The sequence below is a fragment of the Thermobia domestica genome, chromosome 2 (genome assembly GCF_964235325.1).
Source record: "Thermobia domestica chromosome 2, izTheDome1.hap1.1, whole genome shotgun sequence".
Lineage (NCBI taxonomy): Eukaryota > Metazoa > Arthropoda > Insecta > Zygentoma > Lepismatidae > Thermobia > Thermobia domestica.
Genome location: NC_137455.1, coordinates 271,893,826 through 271,913,559, shown reverse-complemented (window position 1 = coordinate 271,913,559; position 19,734 = coordinate 271,893,826). Strand labels below are relative to the sequence as shown.

Genomic DNA, 19,734 nt, shown 5'->3' with positions numbered 1-19,734 from the left:
CCATACCCATCAAACACGATGGTTGATGTGCCATATTTACGAACCGTATACTCAGCAAATGATGCAGCGATATTGTCGTACGAACTGCCTTTACACCATGGTAGTCTAAGTAACAGAGATCCTCCGTCTAAGACATACAGAATATTGTCTGGCTCCGTTCACTCAAACTGTGCGCTCTGCTGCTTGCTGAACTCTCGTATCGCATAGGCCAGTGGGGCTTTGTCTGCCTTACGCATCATGCTGGGTGACTCAAATAAAGCCGGTGGGTAGGCACATAATTTATGCGCTAAGGTCTCCTCTAAAGATGTGCTGCCTGCATTAGCGACAACTAACAGTCTTTGAAACAAAAGATTCGAATCGACGGAGATATCGCTGCTGATTTTAACACTACTCGCGGATGCTAGAGTTTTGACTTTATCTGCATGTTTCTCCTTCACAGTGAACAGGTCTTTACCAGATAGTTTCTTCGCATGGTCTACCCCAACTGAAAATAAATTATGAACGTTGACCGAGGAATCCAGTGTGACGCCTAGGGCAATGTTTCTCAACGATTTGTCTCCGTCAAATGGTGGAATGGGCTGCAGTCGTGCAAGCATGCGACGTGTGTCACTGATATCACGTGACATTCTTGACGTTTCGGCCCCTTTATGTTGTTCGCTAGTGACATATGCTGTGTGAGTAAGAGTTTGCATCGCCAGATTGTACTCGGAGCATGCTGGCATTGAGAGCACCCACAAAGATCGTTACATCTCCGACATTCCACTCCCATGGGTTAGATAGACCTCCAGTGGATTTTAGCGATCTCATCAGAACCTGCTCTCTGACTAGATCAGAGGACAACCCAGCCCAATAACGGTTGCTTCTTCTAATAACTCCGAACCCATTTTGAAAGCTTTCGTGAACGTTGGATTAACCGATGGCAGCGTTAACATTGTTTGCAGGTACAAGCAAGTCGACTTCATATAATTGAAGTGTCCTGCTGCAGCGAAAATAGGAATGCACTCTGCTATAGCATCAAGGTGATCCTCCCAGCTTCCTATTAGGTCTGCTGCCACAAGTTTCCTTGCTGTAGTCAACATGCGCTGGTATGCAAGAAACAACTGACTTTTTTTTTGATGTGTTAATAAGTTCTGACTTTCGTGCTTCTATTTTTTCTCGGGCTTCTTGAAGAAGATGTGAAGAACTAGCTCCAGTTACAGTAATCTCACCTGACATCAGACTTTGATAGAGAGAGTAAGCATCGTTGATAGTTCTGTGTGCTCCGTTATCGGTCTCCAGAAAAACATTCTCCACAAGCAATGCACTTAATGCGAGGTCAACCATCATGTGCGCACGGAAGGCTCTTGATACGGACTTGCCACTTAACATATGTACAACCAAATTTTCTCCATAAAACCTCATGCAAGATTTCACGTAAGCCTGAACTATCTATCAGGGAACCAATTGCTCCTAGAAGGTTCATGAGAGTATGAAATAAGCCCAACAGGACAACCGTGTCCTTAATACTGGTGTTATGTGCTCTGTCATGCAGGATACGTGAAGCTTTCCTAAACAGTGGTTGAAGGTGATGATTGGTGTGACTTCATATTTTCTCGCAAGATTATTCAGGTACACTAAAGTGGAAAAGATGCATGTAGGTCAATAATCGGTAAGCAGAGAACAGTGGATTTCCCTGGATGATGAAGAGATGGATCTGCGTGAATGGCCTGCATCATTCCTGACCAGTTTGGTGTGCGTGACGGAAAGTGCCAGGAAAGTTTCGACAAAATATCCAGGGAGCTTTCGTTCGGTGATGGTGCTGTTACCAGTTCACAGTTGACCTTTTCAAGAATAGCCCTGGCTTCAGTGTATGCGTGAATGGGAACACTGGCAAGGGACTTCACATCAGCATCAGGGACGGGCTTCCGAAGAATGGTTAGACTGATAGTAGTGGATGGAGTAATGGCCGCCAACAATTCTATACCATGGAATTTGCCTAAACCACTCAGCGTTTGGAGATTATGGTCTACATTATCCGATGCAAAGAGGAGAGTCTGGTCTGCTGGCATTTCGATCACACAATCACCAAATGTACTTGCAGCACAGCGTTCAAACCGCTGCACTTCCGCATATGAAGAGCAAAATCCCAGGTGATGCAGCCTGTCAATCAGGTGTTTCGATCGATAGTGGTGGTGCAGCTACACAGCAACACCTAACTGCAGAGGAGCTAACATATCTCTTGGTCTGGCTGCTTGCATCAAACACTGGCCAATCGATGTTATTTTGGTTTCATTGCCCTTTCCGGCAAAAAGTATGGTATAGAATAGTTTAAGGCTAGGTGGAATGTACTGAAGAAATTCCTGAATGCTCAAGTCACTGGGTGAACGATATGTAGTTTGGATTTTATGTCGCTTTTGATCAGTCGAGCTACGGTTTCTATTATTCTATTTTTTCCTTTTCTTCATCATACTCTCGTGGAAAATCACGATATGCCCGTAGAATGTGATTGGCAGTTTCTCGAAGTGTAATGAAGTCGTTTTTTCCACTGTCAATAGAAATTATATTTTTTTCACCGAATTACTCCATTAGTTGACACTTCATGTGTCGTCCGTCATATGCAATGTGATCAGTCCCTACAAGAAATGTGCCCATTTCTGTAACAAGTTCTCCCACAGTTAGTTTCTCATCATCGTGCTCTTCCAAATAACTACAAATGCGCTGAAATGCTCGGATTCTCTCATCATTTGTAGGTCGGCCAGCCCGGAATTTTTTTGATGCTGACTGATTGTCGGTGCAGTATTGTTGAAGAATTGATTTACCTGTTCGAAAGTTGATACTACATGATCTGTGATAGACACAATCTCCAGCATGAAGATCAGATGAGAAGTACTCAATTCGACCTCGGACAGTTTATGACCCGGTATCGTTTCGTTCATTGCAACACTTTAAAATGTTGTGTGGCAATGCTTGTGTTTTCACTCGCACATTTTCTGATTTCAACACTTGACGGTCATCAAATAAGACGCGTTCCGCAAAACAGGCAGTCACTGTTGCTGTTGAAAGACCCATCCGACGAGCGAGTAACTCATTTTTGCATCGGCGATGACGTTTTTCTTTTTAGGGCAATCGCAATATCTTTTTTATCAATGTAACGTTTGCGACAAGAGACATGAACCACCATACTTGTAGCGGCGAGAATGTTACTACCGCGAGCCTTACTGGAATTGTTCACTCCTTCAGCTCCCTTTTCTTGAAGTGTGATGAGGTTATCGTCAGGATCTAGGCTTCTGCAGATGATACACAAACGTGTAAGGGAATCAGCCATGGCTCTACAGTGCCTAGGTTCATGCAAGACTATGATATGTAGAAAAGCTTATGAAACCCCATTTCCAACGACGTATCGTTTGTGCCACCTATACGCAACGATTATCAGGGTTGTCAGAGCCCAAGAAAGGTAAAAGTGTAGATTTTCCCAATTTTTTCAAGGCTTCTTCTTCTTTTTCTACAGGTTGGGCACAGGGAGCACAAACGATACGTCACTGGCAAGGGGGTTCCATAAGCTTTCCAACGCGGTATGCTTCATGTCTCTGTGACAATTAGGGAGGATGCTAGATCTAAGGAACAGAAGTTAGACCACAGTAAAAAATATACACAGTGACCCTTCTTTGTTCGCGGTTCCGAATTTTTATCTCCCTTACTGTTGAACCTACGACCTTCATTTTTTTATATTATTGTTACCGATGTCTGGTCTACGCGTGGGAATTTTTCTGCCGGCGTATGAGGATGTACAGTGTTGCCAGGGTCCAAGAAATATCAATTAAAAAACAAAAATCAACTTTCTTCTTCTTTTTCTTCTACGGGTTGGGCATGAGGAGTACAAAAGTCACTTCGTTGGAATTTGTGGTCTATGAGCGTTCCAACGAGGTATCATTCATGTCTCTGTGTCAATTAAGAGGGCTACTAGAGCCGCCAACGTAAAGGTCTACGATTTTTTCAAAAAAACATGGTCGGCCATTTTGAAACCGTTTTTGGGTGGTGTTCCCGTGGTCCGATTTTGTCAGATTTTGGATATTTTCATCAGGTGAGGTACCTAAACAAAATACAGGTGTAAAACTAAAGGTTGCAATTTTGCCCAGGTCAAACCGCATTTTGACTCGACTATCTCTTTTCTTTTCACAACCTTAATTCAGAATTTTGTATATTAAGATGAAGACCTAGGTTCCTGTTACCTATATCATTTATTTATTTATTTATTTTTATCATTGTAAATTCAATTTAAAAATTGATGAAAATGATGGGTAGTGATGAAAGACGAGCACGAAGCGTTTTTTTTTTTTTATTATTATTGTTTATACTTATTTTCAATTAAACACGTCTAATCTTGACCAAACTTGGCACGGTAGTAGACCTCGAGAACCTTAGTACGTGTATGAAATACAGTTCTTATGAATTTAATGCAAACGTCTGAAAAAGTGAAATTTTTCATATAGCATCACACCACTTTTCACCCTCAGAACAATTCTGATGCGACGTGAAATGGAGTCACAGAGGTCGCGAATGTTAACAATATTACACAATTCCGCGTGTAATGTAATATTCAGTTCATAAAAGAGGATGAATCCTCTTTGGAAAACCGCGAAGGATTCATGTCTCCAAGACGGACTACACATTTTCAATTACGTTCAAGTTCGGGCATTGCGCTGGTCAAGGAAAATGTCCATCTTCATCCCGAAGTACCTTAAACCACGTCGCAATAGCTCCAGCTGTGTGAATGAGCGTATTCTCATACTGGAATAACGTCATTGCCTAGAAACAACATCCGGATCATAAAATTTAAATGGTCCCCTACAATGGTGACATAATCGCGAAAAGGGATGCGACTGGTAAGCTTCAGCACAGGACCTACTGGAAATTAGGAGATTGTAGACCACAACATCACAAAGCCACTATCATGTTTGTCGGCTGGGCAGAGACACTGCGGATCAAACACTTCATTGAGCGTCCGCTACAGATAATCCCGACCCATGATTTGGAAACGATGAACGATCCGACCATATTAAACGTTTCAGTCGCAGTCTAGAACTGTCGGCACAGGATGTGGAAAGTGATGCTTGAGTTCCTCCATCACTTGGACCACAGTCACACGACGGTACTGAGGGGCAAACCGCTTTAATGCTCGGCAGGACCTGGCACTGAAGTTTTCTTCCAGTCACTGTTCCTCTTCTCCGCTATATTTTTACTGTGAGTTTGTAGGCCATAATTACCGTCTAGATTGTCTCTCGCAACATTTGCGACTTTAATACGCTCGCATCACATAACCGAGCGCCAACAATTTGCCCTCTTTGGAAATGAGAGAAGTTGTCGTTATACACTATCATTCTCTGCTCAGTTCGGTGCATATTGCCATTGTACTGCTGCTCATGTAGTACAGAGTTTGTTATACCATACCACTATCAACAGTAAAGCGCTACGGTTACTATCTGATTGTAGGCAACTCAGACATCTGGTATGTTTCCATGAAATTGATATATGAGTATGTGTGTGTGTGTGTATGTGTGTGTGTGTATGTGGTTTTAGGTATCTCCAAATATTTCACGGCACGCTTCGAAACTTCTCATGTTTACATCGTAACACATTAAACAGTGAGCTTGCAATGTATTCAATGCACTATACGCAATGTTTCAATAAATAAATAAATCCTTAAACAGAAAATAATACAATTTCTAAGCATTCCATAGAACACTTAGTACTTAGATTTTAAACTTGAATTATTGATTTCTCTCAGGTGTAGAGCAACACCTTAGATAAATGCAAGATGCTGAAATACTTTACGTATAAGCTGACATCATTAATAGTAAGTATTTGCCACACGTAATTATTAAGTTACATAGAGTGTCTCTAAAGTAAGTCCTACATTAAAATCTTTATTACTAGAAAATTATTGCACTTTAGCTTGTGTTGTTAGTTACATATGATGCACAGGTCCATGAGATTTTTTCGTTTCATTACAGGTTTTGTAGTTCCAAAATTGACCACAAGGGGCGCTGTCTATCAAAGCAACAATTAATGGAGTTCGGTGGTGTTGAAAAGGCAAATTATGTGATGGAATTCGATAAACCTGCGTGGTGGATTTTTTTCTTGTGGGGTTACATTAAGAACCGTGTGTACACATATCGTTCTTCACAAGACCTTCATGAACTGCGAATAAGAGTTGAGGAAGCTACGCTCACATTAAACATGTAACCAGACTCTGGCAAGAGATAGATTACTGCATTGATGTTTATCATGCATGGCGCTCACATTGGGTTCAAGTAATATCTTAACTCTACCTCGAAAGCTTACAAATCCAGACAACACATGACACACAAAAGTAGTTGTTTATAATATTTTTTAAAAGTGGGATTTACTTTAGACACACCCGTGTAATGTATGCAAAATAAATAATATGAAAAGCTGCAAGATATCTTCTAAGGAATAATACTTACTCTGTGCTGATATTAACTTCTGGAGGCTTTCCTGTTGCATTCTGTACGACAAGGAACAGCTTGGTGACAATCTCGATCACATGGCCTGTCTGGAACACGAAATCTCCCTTCTTCTTCACCATGTCGCTCTGAAATAGGCACCCTGGAATGTTCTGGTTGCTAGTAACCTCAGATGTTGGGCTGGTCTGTAAGCACAACGGGGGCAGCTGGTACCAACAGGTTCAGGGGTGAAGGTAGTCTACACATGCTCTAAATCTATTGCTACATTTTAAGATTAGTACTACATCTAACTCTATATAAAAAAACAAACATAACTATATGTATATGCATTCTCTATGAAAGTAAAATGTTTAACACTTAACGGCATTTTCCTAAATTAACATCATTCACAGGAATACATGTTGTACACAAACTACACACTTTTTGACAGTGTTTGTACTTTCAGTTGATGTTTACTATTATATTTAGTTTAGTTTTTTTTTTTTTTTTTTTTTTTTTTCAAAATAATAATTCTAAACTATCACCATATATGTAATTTCGGACCTGTAGATTCTTTTCCTTGGTTAAAGCATAATTAACTTCAGCATGGAATATCTTGATCTACATGGCAATATCTCACTAAACTTAGAGGCAAGAAATATTTACTGTTTTGTTTCGTTATTCACAGATTTGTTTAGAGCAGGATATTACTGCAGTTTTCAGAACTAAACATTTTAAAAGATCTTCAACATTTGAGAAAGAGGGAACAATATATAAAAGATCTATAACGATGTAAGTCATTCATAATGGTGTTCAGTTACAGTAATTGAACACTTATTAATTGCTACATATATGTACGAGTAATCTAAAACAACATAAATTAATGAAGAATTTAGTATCCTAGTAATTTTTTTCATTCAGAGCTTCACAACTTTACAGGACGTATCTAGGTATATTTTTGGCACTACAGTCTAAGACTAGTTGCGACTTAGCTCTTGAAGGCAAGATAGTTTAGTGAGGAACAGCACAAACTGTGAGAGAGTTCATTTTGCATGATGGTCTGTGCAATCACCAAATGCTCCAGATTGAAGCCCCCAGAGTTGCGTTAATAATAGGTTCTGCTCTTCATAATCTCCACGTTATGTAAGGACACAAAATACAAAAATTAATTTAATAAACTGAGACCAAAATGTTCATACGAGCATACTTCGTTACTATTTACTTTGTTACGATAGTGGTTTACAAAATGCGTGCATTTTAGGCAATGGAGAGGGAAAGTAGCCTAACCTGAAACACCACATTAAATACAGAGTGAATATAACGGCAACAACTATGGTCTTGCCTATAGGCCCGTGCTGGAATACTAATTAGGGCGCCCTTTTGGTAGACTTGTCCAGACTTTGAAAAAAATTATAGGTGCTATTTTATATCAAAATCACCACCAAATTTGTTTTAGTATTAACGTAAATAGCTAATTTGTGGAAACATCGAATCGAAATTCTCTTTACTAGAGAAAAACTTTTTAGTTCCTGTAATAACATTTCTGTCAAATAAAAAGAAGCTAAATATTTCAACAACTTAATATAGCCCTATGGCCTATAGACACAGGAGGTTTAGTGCGGCGTTTACAAAAGCTCTCCATTGATTTCTGTCCTTAGCCAACTCGACCCAGTTTCTACTTTATATTCCAATCTTTGCGATCTATTTACTATTGTCCTCCCATCTGCGTCTCGGTCTTCCTAATGTTCGTTTTCCTATTTGGATTTCCAGTTAGAACTTTGAAAGCGTTTCTAATATCCTCCATTCTGGCTACATGACCTGCCCATTTAAGCCTCCTAGACTTGATGACCCTAACAATGTTTGGTAAACGTATAAATTATGCGCTTTCTCGTCATGAAGTTTCCGCCATTCCCCATTCCTCTTGGAGTTCGAATACTCGTCTAGGAATCTAGTTTTCAAATACTTTCAGTCTGCGATTTTCCCTCAGAGTCAGTGACCATGTTTCGCAACCATACACTATAACAGGCATGATTATCGTTTTATATTTTAAGCTACAAATTTCTCAACAGAATTCGCGATAACAAAAATTTTTTAACTGAATAATAACATGGTATCCCTGCTTTCAGTTGACATCAAATTTCTTAGTGATTATGGTTTTGGTCTGTTAATAATGATCCCAGATATTTGAAAGTATCCACTGTGTCGAAAGTAAATATTATTTGGTATTTTAACGTATCCATAAAATGCAGTATGACAATCCCGACAAACTTCCATATATTTAGCTTTCTTTGCATTTACTTCTAAGCCCATATCCCTGTAAGCATTAATTAAGATTTCTGCATTCCTTTCTATTGTTCTAGCACCCCCTATTAAATTTACATCATCAGCATACGCCATAACCTGGTAAATACAATTCAGCTCTAGGACCTGATTGCTGTCTTTGATTTTCCTTATAGTGTTCTCCAGAACAAAGTTAAAATAATAATGACGACAACGCATCTCCTTGTTTCAGACCATTCTCGACGTGAAGGCTCGTCAACAAGAATTTCTCTACTCGAACATTACCTTGGGATTTATTTAAACATATCTTAATTAATCTACCTTTTTCCATATTCCAAATTCTGTAAACATGTTGTACAATGTTTCCCTCCTACCCGAGTCTAAAGTCAATAATTGATGTGCTGAGATACTGTTTTCCCATTTGTTTTCAAGTATTAGTCGAATGGTAAATGTCTAGTCGATAGTTGATCAATTTCGTCTAAATCCGCACTGATAATTTCCAATAATTTCATATGTGTATGGCGTCAATCTTGCTAATAGAATGTTTAAGAGGATTTATTGGATGTTGACAGAAGAGAAATGCCTCAATAATTATTACAATCAGTTTTGTTGCTTTTCTTCTGAACTGGAACAATGATTGATTCTTTTTACTCTTGTGGTGTAATTCCTCCTTGTTCCAGATAAGAAGAATGAGTTCGTGTATCTTGCTCTACAATTCTTCCCCTCCAGCTAAATTAAGTCAGGTAGAATTTCATCTACACCCGGAAATGTGTGTTTCTTTAATTTTTTAAATAGCGATTTCTATTTCTGTCTAGTTAGGTTCTGGAATATACGGTTATGCTGTATGCATTTCACTTTTTCCATGAACATTAGTCTTTGGTTATGTGTTAAGCAAATCATCAAAGAAATCTTTCCATCTATTTAAGATGCTATCCTGATCACTGAGAACTGTTCCGTTGGCTTTCTTTAATATACGAAACACGAGATTGATAGCCTTCTTAAGTTCACTGATGCATTTATACATGTCCCGAATGTTTTTGATTTTACTATTATCTTCAAGTTAATTAATTTTAGCTTTCAAGAATCGCGTTTCTTTGTTCTAAAAGTTTTGGAAGTTTTGTGACAATGAACCAGATCACAATGAAATTTTATGTAGTTATTTCGTTCTGTTTTCTCTTCTCTGCTATTTTAGCGCATCCCTGGTTAAACCATGGTTTGTTCCTACATATTTCTGCGTGCTTTAATATTTCTTTTGCTGAAATTTTAATGTTATCTCTAATTTCAACCAAGTATCCTGAATACTAGTGCACTTGGGATCTTCTACAACCGAGAATCTGTTGGACACTTCAATCTGGCTCCCACTCACCTGACTCTCCTCTAATTGTTTTTAATTTAAACCGCTCCGTTTCCAGATATTGAATATTTCCTTTATTCAACGATAGTATCTCTTATTATCGCTGCTACCAGGAGGTAATCAGTATCGCAGTCGGCTCCTCTGAACGACCGAATATCAGTTGTGCCAGACTGTTTTCTTCTGTCTACTAAAACGTGATCAGTTTGATTATGTCCTTTTTTTTTTTTTTTTTTTTTTTTTTATCTGATGAAGTCCAAGTTTATTTATGAATGTCACGATGTGGGAATTTTTTAATCTCACGATAAGGTTTTTGGATATTGCAAGTTCACGAGTCTAACGCCGTTGTCACAACCTTCCTTATGCAGACATTTATTTCCTATAATCGGTTTGAAAATACCCTCTCGTTCTGCCTTCACATTGAAACCGCCTAACAGAATTTTTATATGGTATTGCGGGAGATGATCAAATACCCGTTCTACTCTTCCGTAAAAACTTTTTTTTCTTCATCCTTATTTTCTGTTGGGGAATGTGCAAATAAAACAATAATATTACACCACCGACTCTTAAGGGAAGTAAAAGGAAATCTGTCATTAACAAATTCAACCCATTTAATTGCTGTTATTATTCGTTTGTGAACGAAAAGTCCTGTTCCTAGTTGCTAATTTTTAATTCGTTCCCCATAAAAGAATGTAAAATTTCCCGACTTGACTCATCCATTTTCTTCTCATCGAACTTCCTGATACCCTAGGTCCATCCTCTATTTCCAAACTCATTCGTTACAAATTTTAACGCGCCTGCCCTATAGAGACTTCTTATATTCATGTTCCAAATCTCATGTCGATTTTCTTTGCTGAGTTCGAGCGAAGTTATCAGTTCTGATCCAAGGATTCTGCGAATGTATCTGAACAAGCTTTTTTTTTTTTTTTTTTTTTTTTTTTAACAGGGTGAGGTTAAATCCCCAAGCTAGAGGATCACCCCTTGTCGCCCATCCGCGACAGCTTATTCAGTATATTCGCAGCTAACCTGTATATCTAGAGGCCTTCTCCTTGACTCACAACATGAGGACGCGCCATGCCGTGGTGATAGGAACACCACATTTCACGGAAATTAATATAGCTATATTTTAGAAATACAATAGGTACTGATTATCCGAACACTATTTTAAAACACACAGGAACAATCAATATGGTCGGATATATGGTTTTGTATTATAAATTAGAGAGCTCCCAACTGGAGGGTCCCCGCCATTATTTATATGCTGACTGAAACTTATGGAATAAGCCATCGTGGAAGAGGATATTTCGAATCGAACGCTACAATCGAGAGCATGCTCGAATCAACACTGCGACATAGGGAAGGGCATCTCTAGTTCTTTATTTTATCTCAATAGTTTAACCATAATGATTTCTGCTGGGATCTGTAGCGTGGTTAATGTAATCCAGTTGTTGTAGAAACGAGATATTGTGATGAGAAAGAGCCAATTCTCTGCTAGGTAGTCTTTGTATAATGATTTGTAAATCTGACAACTATATTGGATTTGAATAATGACATAGCAAGGAGTCTGCGTAAATAATAGTTCAGTTCCTCATCCTCAATGTTACATGAAGACATAAAGTAAAATCAATCAATCAGTAATAATTTCTGACGCACAATTGAATTAAACACAAATTATCTTAAATTGGGATTAATCAAGTACATGTGTATTAATCAGGAAGTAGGAGCTATATATATATATTTGATTTTCGTTTATTATTTTTAAAAGTTTTATAATTTTAGGTTGTTCTTCCATTATAATAATTAAAGATTCGTCTTCTTAAGTACAAACACTGTCAACATAACTGAATAGTATAGGAAATTAAAACAGAACGAAGAAACAAACATACACAACAAACTTTTTGACACGTGAACTATATAAACTGCACGATATACGTATATTTATATGTAACACACTCACACTTCTTTAACAAATGATGCACACTATTCTTTTTTAAATAAATATGCGTAATATATTCTGACAAAGTTTGTCGCCTTATCGCTTACATTTATGAAAAAAAGTAAATATAAATTAACATCTCATATTCAAATTGTTATATTTGCTTCTATCAACAGACCACAATATTGTAATATGTAGACTTCGACGATAATATAATGCAATGCAAACAATGCATGCTACTTGAAACAACAGAAAGAAACAATAATTATGTTATTCCATCATCAATTAAATTCAGTAATACTTATTATCACATCTCAGTTTATGCTGAAATTTGTAACTTAGTATCTCACGTTACTATTCATAGAAACAAAGCTTCAAAGCATATTCATTCTGAAAGACAGTGCATTAAAAAATATATTCACATTTCGAATAATCATTCAATTTAGAGAAAAAAATAAGCAACAAAAACGTTATCTTTAACAGCCTTCACACTCAGACATTTTCAACACACAGCTAATATGAGAAAATAATAATAACAATAATAATCAAAAATAACACAATAGTTTGTAGGGCGAAAAGGGGAAGGTTACGCTGCTCCACGTTTGCAACGAATCTTTTTTTCTTTTTCTTTCTTTTTTTTTTTTCAATTTAGTGTTACTTCAAATTTTGGCATACTACAACCCATTGATATAAAATTGTGATTCGTTTAATGATAAGGAATAATAAAAAATAAAATATGCACAAAAAACTTATGGTTGTATATTAAAATATACATTAATGCTTTTCCTTAGAATAATTATTTATTATTATAGCAGAATATATTACTAGGTACTAAAATACAATTTGATTGGAATTTATGTTTAGTAGTCTTAATTATTCTAGTAATAATAATCATAAGTTTCAATTGTCACTTAGTAATTGCTTTTATATTTGAATTAACACTATAAGAAAACTCTAAACAATTATATTTAAAACATAATTGTTGATTTATCAAACAGATACATATGACTTTTATATTTATTTCGAATTATATATTCTTGTTCGCAATTTCACTTCAAATGATAAGTGTTTATTATCAACATTATTATCGTTTCTTATATTTCTTTTTCTATGAAATTGTACGTGTTCGAGTGTTCGCCAAAACAATAGGACGAAATTTAGGTAAAAACCATTGTATTTATGATCGTTTAAACAGTACAGCTAAGGAATAATTAATTGTAATACCTTCTTTGAATGACTTAAATCAGAATGACCATCTGTACGTTCATTAAAGTGGAGAAATTGAAGACAAACAAAAGTTCTTCTATATGATGAATACGTACCACTTAAAATTTTCGTATCTAATGGAAGTTAATTTTGTTGGCGCTATAATTCCCGAAAGGTAATCACCAATGAGATGACGCACATGAAGAAGACTCACTCTACCTCTTAAGTCGTCATTTAAACGTTTGAATTTAATTTACAGCGTGAGTCACAGAAAAACGATGCGCATCAAAGGTAGCATGTACCTAGGCAATTACAATAAAATGATGGCCACACTGTCAACGCCACTCTGGTGTACACTAGTGAATGTTTCTGTAATTTTGTTGATTGTAGTTTGTTTTCTAATTGTGTGCTGGAAGTTATTGTTTAGTGGGAAGTGATGCAATTTTCGCTTCAAGAACGAAATGATAAATACGTGTTCCACGAAGGATACCAAAGGCTCACCGCTAGACCAGCGATGAAGGCTTTAGTTCTAAACGAGCTGTTTATTGCGACTGACCAGTCTGACGTCATTAATGATCACTTGGACCCGATACTCTTCTTTTTGAGAGATGAAACCTGTCAGTTTATAGTGATTTTCAGTCAGATACGAGTCCAGAAGAAACCACATATTTTACATGAAAAACGTCATGGTTACAGGAATCGAATCTGTGACCACGAGCATCGAAGGCATGTTGGTTAGCCACTCAGGCACAAAGAGCACATAGTTATATCCAAAGTGTCACAAATTACACCACAATAAGATTTTATAAGAATTGTGCGGAGTTCTTTACGAACTAAATACTTGGATATATCCCAATAGTGTAAGATGCTGCAAATGGAGATCCACAAATGTAGTAACTTTTCTAACATTTTTTTCAGATACTATGTTTGTATCTTCTCTTCCTTCCCGCCTACAAATAGCACAATACTTCGTGTTAAGAATTACAGGGTGTCCAGAATGGGACTGTCGGTTTTTAAAAGTGTATAGTTTTAATATGGTCAGAGATACAGAAGAAAAAAATGATTTTAAAGGAGAACTCAAAAATTTATTTAGTCTTACTTACAAGTCATTCTAACTTAGTGTAACTCCACATGAGCTCCATTTGTAATTCTTACAATATTTAGCCTGAACTCAATCTCTCTCCACATATTCTGTAACATCTGAAGCAATCGCATTCCCAATACGGTTCTTCAGTTCATCAAGATTACGCACCTTTTCACCAGAATACACAAAGTCTTTCATATACCCCCATAGGAAGAAGTCCAGGGGGTAACATCAGGAGAGCGTGGAGGCCACCTAATTGGCCCATCACGGCCTATCCAACGGCCAGGAAATTCAGTATCAAGGTACTCCCTCACTTGTAGGCTCCAGTGTGGCGGGGCACAATCCAACTGAAATATCACTTGAGATTGCAAATGTTGTAACTGGGGAACAGCAAAGTGTTGAAGCATGTCTAAGAACACATTTCTTGTTATGATTTGCTGTATGAAAAAAGAACTATAACTGCATTATGTGTTAAAGCACACCACACATTCAATTTGAGACGGTATCTAGAATGTTCTATGTACGCATGCGAATTCTCATACCCCCTTATCCTAACATTGTGTCTGTTAACACAGCCAGACAAGTGAAAAGTTTCCTCATCAGAGAAAACAACGTTCAATAGGAAATTATAATAATAATCAATCCTGTCCAGAATTTCAGTAGCAAATGCTGCTCTCTGTGGCTTATCGTTGGGCTTAATTTCTTGCAACAATTGCACCTCATATGCTCGCAAACGTAATCGTTTGTGTACCACATCGTGCACTGTTGACTTTGGAATTGCCAATTGTCTGTTCGCTGCGCGAATTGACTTCCTAGGGCTACGTACGAAACACTCTCTTATTGCTTCCACATTTTCCTCTGACATACGCGATTTACCACCGCCGTGTTGTTTCACTACACTCCCCGTTGATAAAAATTGATCCTTCCACGGCTGGATACTGTTGCATGATGGATGATCCTTGTGGTAAACACGTCGAAAGTTTCGTTAACAACACTTTTTGTCTCTACAAACCACCACACGCATTGCGCCTTTTCGCCTATTTCTCTTCATCGGCGATACTAGCGCCATCACCGGTAGTTGTTCAAATATGAAAATTTGCTCAATAAAACTTTTTGAGTTTTCCTCCAATATGAATGTTTTTTTTTTTTTTCTGTATCTCTGACAATATTAAAACTATACACTTTTAAAAACCGTCAGACCCATTCCAGACACCTTGTATTTTCTTTATGTGATATAATAATTAACAATTGGTTAAAAAATGCAAATATACTGAAATTTTACATGCGGTAGGCATTTTCATTGAATTTTCATCTGTAGAATATGTGGTAAGAGAAAATTACACCGACATACGTATTCATCAATATAGATACTGGATTGTCCAATCACATCTATAGCTGTGGTACAATTCATGAAGTCTCAATGGTTGACTATCGCCCTTAAGAGTGAAAATATGTGCTGTCTAGTGACAGACTTGGTAGCACAGAAAGCTAGAGCTCCCATTTCGATTACCAGCCCAGTTTAAATTTTTAACTTCAAGATTTAATTAAATTCGCATTTATAGAAGATATGGTGTATGTAAAAAAATGTTAGTTTTCTTTTTTGTCATACAATAGACTAGGAATTTACTATTTTTTGCCATCTTTATACGCGAGTTATCATAGATCAATGTTATGATCCATTCATCCTATCTATGTACCATATATATGTTTATGTAAAACACACAAATCTACTTTTGCTAGTAAATTATAGTGTTTAACTGTAAGAATTGCAGAGGGAAATTGTGTGTTCCATTCAAAGTAATTTTCACATTTTGCAATAGAGGAAAAAAAGTAAAAGATATTGCACTAGTTGCAGTCACTAACATTCTTCAAGGACTTACCGCCCTCACATGGAAGACAGCTACATCATCAAGATAAGGACTAAGGGACAATCGATAAATTTCCGCTGCAGGAACCCTATATTTAATCTGTAGTGTGCGCTGGTCCAATATCAACATAGAACTTGTAGAAAGAACGAAAAGGATTGGCACAAACTGGAAAAGTAAACGTAAGTAATTTATTTAGTTTGAATCAGACTGACAATAGCGTTAAGCTACGAAAATACAATGAACTTATGAAACTTAGCTTTGTTAGACTCTAATATTTGTCAGTTCAGAAGTACATAAAAAAGCATCTTCATAGGTGATCAAAACTTTTAGTTTGTATTTACAAAAACAACTACAATAATGAAATTATGGATAATTCTAGTGGCTTACGTTGTGTAAAATAGTATATACAGATGGTGATCGGAAAAATGGAAACACCTATAGTTGGCAACACGTCAGATGTATGGGTTGGCAGTGGTGTCGTGGCGCCCGCAGAGCTGGACCGCTGGTGGTGGTGTGTTAGGTCGGTCTCTATACTACGTCAGGCGCAGTAGAACTGCAGTGTCCAGTGGCTGCAACAGATGGAGGTAGTGTAAAATGGGAGACCTCTCAGATTTTCAAAGAGGGCAAATTGTTGGTGCGCGGTTATGTGGAGTAAGTGTGACGGCAGTGGCTACTGTGTTAGGTGTGTCGCGTGGGACAGTGTCGAAGGTGATGACAACCTACACAACACACGGGAAAACCACATCGGGGAAGCGGAACAGTGGGCGGAAGAAAATCATTAGTGACAGGTCACGCCGGGTATTAAAGCGCATTGTCACGCAGAACCGTCGTGCCACTGCAGAGCAAGTGACGGAGGAACTCAATCAGCACCTCCCCCACCCTGTTTCGACAATCACAGTCCGCCGCGAATTACATGACATGAACTTACGGGGTCGTTTTGCACGGGCCAAACTGCTCATCAGGGACAATAACGCTTTCGCACGCCGCAAATGGTGCCGCGACCATGCAACTTGGACCGTTGAGGACTGGAAACGTGTGATATGGGGATGAGTCATCCTTCACCCTATTCCCAACCACGGGCCGTGTTTGTGTGTGGAGAACGCCCAAAGAAGCTTATGATCTGCAGTGTCTCCGCCCAACTGTGAAACATGGCGGCGACTCGGTGATGCTGTGGGCCGCCATATCATGGTTTTCATTGGGTCCTGTAGTCACACTTAGCGGACGAATCACTGCCAACGATTATGTCGCAATTTTAGGAGACCACTTGCATCCTATGGTCCGGATGTTGTTCCCGGACAATGACGCCATCTTCCAGGATGATAGTGCATCCATTCACACAGCTGGCGTTGTTGCAGCGTGGTTTGAGGAATATGGGGATGAAGTTCAACACCTCCCCTGGCCCCCCAATCCCCAGATCTCAACATAATTGAACATCTGTGGTCCGTCTTGGAAACACGAATCCGGCGATAATTTCTACCTCCATCCTCTCTCACAGAACTGGTCGATGCCCTGCACGAGGAATGGTGTAAAATTCCACTTGCTACCATTCACGACCTCTATGCCTCCATCCCACGTCGCATCAAGGCTGTTCTGAAGGCGAAAGGTGGCCCAATACCATATTAATCTGGTAAGTTGCAATTTCATTCCATTTTTCTGATCACTATCTGTACCTCTATTCAGCATCGAGATCTGTCTGTAAACTAGACTTGGACCTTTTTTGTTGAAATCCTATAATTCAACCAGGAACCGATAAGAAAAGATGGTAATTCATAGCCCATACACAAGAGAACTTAAGTGCTTATGTTTAATCTGTTAATGGTAGAGAAATAGAAGAATAAAGTATATACTTGAAAATAAAGTGGTAGGCTTCACAGTATTGGAAAATCTAAAGACTGGAATTAGCAATACTTACCAGTCAGTAGTCTATATTACATTTTTAACTAATTTAATTTCTTAAACAACATATTTTTTGAAATGAGTTTTTTTTTCATGGATTATTTTGTCTTTGCATTTTCAGTAAAATACTGACAAAATTTGCAAACACTGACTTAAGAGAGATTCATGAGAATATTTTACAGTAAGTGCTAATGAATTATCCTTGATATCTTACACATTAATCGGAGGCAAATAAAGTGAGACATCAAGGAGGCTGATAATAGTTTTTGTTGATACCAAAATAATTTTTACTTTTGAATAACCAAGGAAACAGCACCATAGTAACCATTTTTTATTTTTTAAGAAGTAATATTATTGATTGAAGTTGTTTAAAACTAAAATAAATAATAACACAGAGAATGATTGTTGACTTTTATAAAGTTATAAAATAATTGAGAACACAAATTGTATTTCTTAAGGGACAATGTGTACATAATTGCTGCCTTCCTGTATTAATTCAAAAGAATATGTAGATAATGTAGAAACAGTTTGGTAAATCCTAAAAAAATTGAGAACAAATGCAAATAAAAAAATACTGCACCAGATTAATCTCCTTCAACTCAACGGCAACGAGCTACTCATTTTTCTAATTTTCACCAAATCAAAATATAAGCTTAGCGCCATCAAGAAAATCTGGTATTGAGGAAAAAACAAATACAAGGTAGGGGTTTAAGGAACAAATTTACAATACAAGGTAGGGGTTTAAGGAACAAATTTAAAATAACATTTCATCGGAGAACAAAATGAAGCTTCCTACATACAAACACCGCATGATATGTTTAAAACGTTCCTTTCCATGGTGATTCCAAAGACATACTTTGCTTTAAAAAAAATGGTAGTCACTGTACTTGAAAAATCCTCTTCAGTTCGACGTCCACGCGGTTGCTATTTCTACACATATTTATTTATTTATTTAAGAATCACCAGACACAGCTCAGAGGCCATTTTATACTGGATATCTAACAACAATAACAATGGAAAGGATTTGGGAAGGTATTGACCAGGACCTGTTTAGTAGGTACCATCCCGGCATAGGCCTGGTAGGACTGAGGAAAACCCTGGAAAACCCCAGTCAGGATGATCGGCAGCGGGAATCGAACCCGCAACCTCCCGAATGCGAAGCCAACGCTCTACCACTTGAGCTACTTCGCTTTTACGAATTAGTAATACGCTTGCAAATTCAAATTTTTGAAAATTATCATTTTTATTTAATAATTTCATTATTGTTTACTACCTTAAATTTTTGTGATGATCAAATTCAATTTATACCTATTTAAATAGACCTTAAACAACGCGGTTTTAAAACAATTAATCGACTAATGCAAAATATTCTTTTATATAATAGAAATGTCCGAATTGAAGATGATTTTTCAGCTGCAGCAAATACCATTTCAATTATTGATGCATTTTTAAATAATCATTATGAATAAAGCCTTAACAAGTACTATCGCTACTCACAGTTTTATAATATTAGTAGCCTTATAACCTCCATCCATAGCTATCTATCTTATATTTCATTTCTGCATAAATGCAGTTGCCCTTTAATTGTTTAAGTATATTGTTCACAGATAAAGGATTTGCACATAACCTAATCCACTAGATAACGTAAGCACAGCTAAAATTATGTTCTT

The 19,734-nt window shown here is 37.4% G+C and overlaps 1 protein-coding gene across 1 annotated transcript in view; it reads right to left on the bottom strand.

The window, feature by feature from the left end:
• The window catches only part of Myo95E (Myosin 95E), a 1,268,077-nt gene that overhangs the window by 36,350 nt on the left and 1,211,993 nt on the right, over positions 1-19,734 (bottom strand). The window contains exons 22-23 of the mRNA XM_081748709.1: positions 16,181-16,333; positions 6,465-6,649 (exon numbers count right to left, since the gene is read on the bottom strand). Of these exons, the coding sequence (XP_081604835.1) occupies positions 6,465-6,649; positions 16,181-16,333 (338 nt within the window). The remainder of the gene's footprint in view (positions 1-6,464; positions 6,650-16,180; positions 16,334-19,734) is intronic.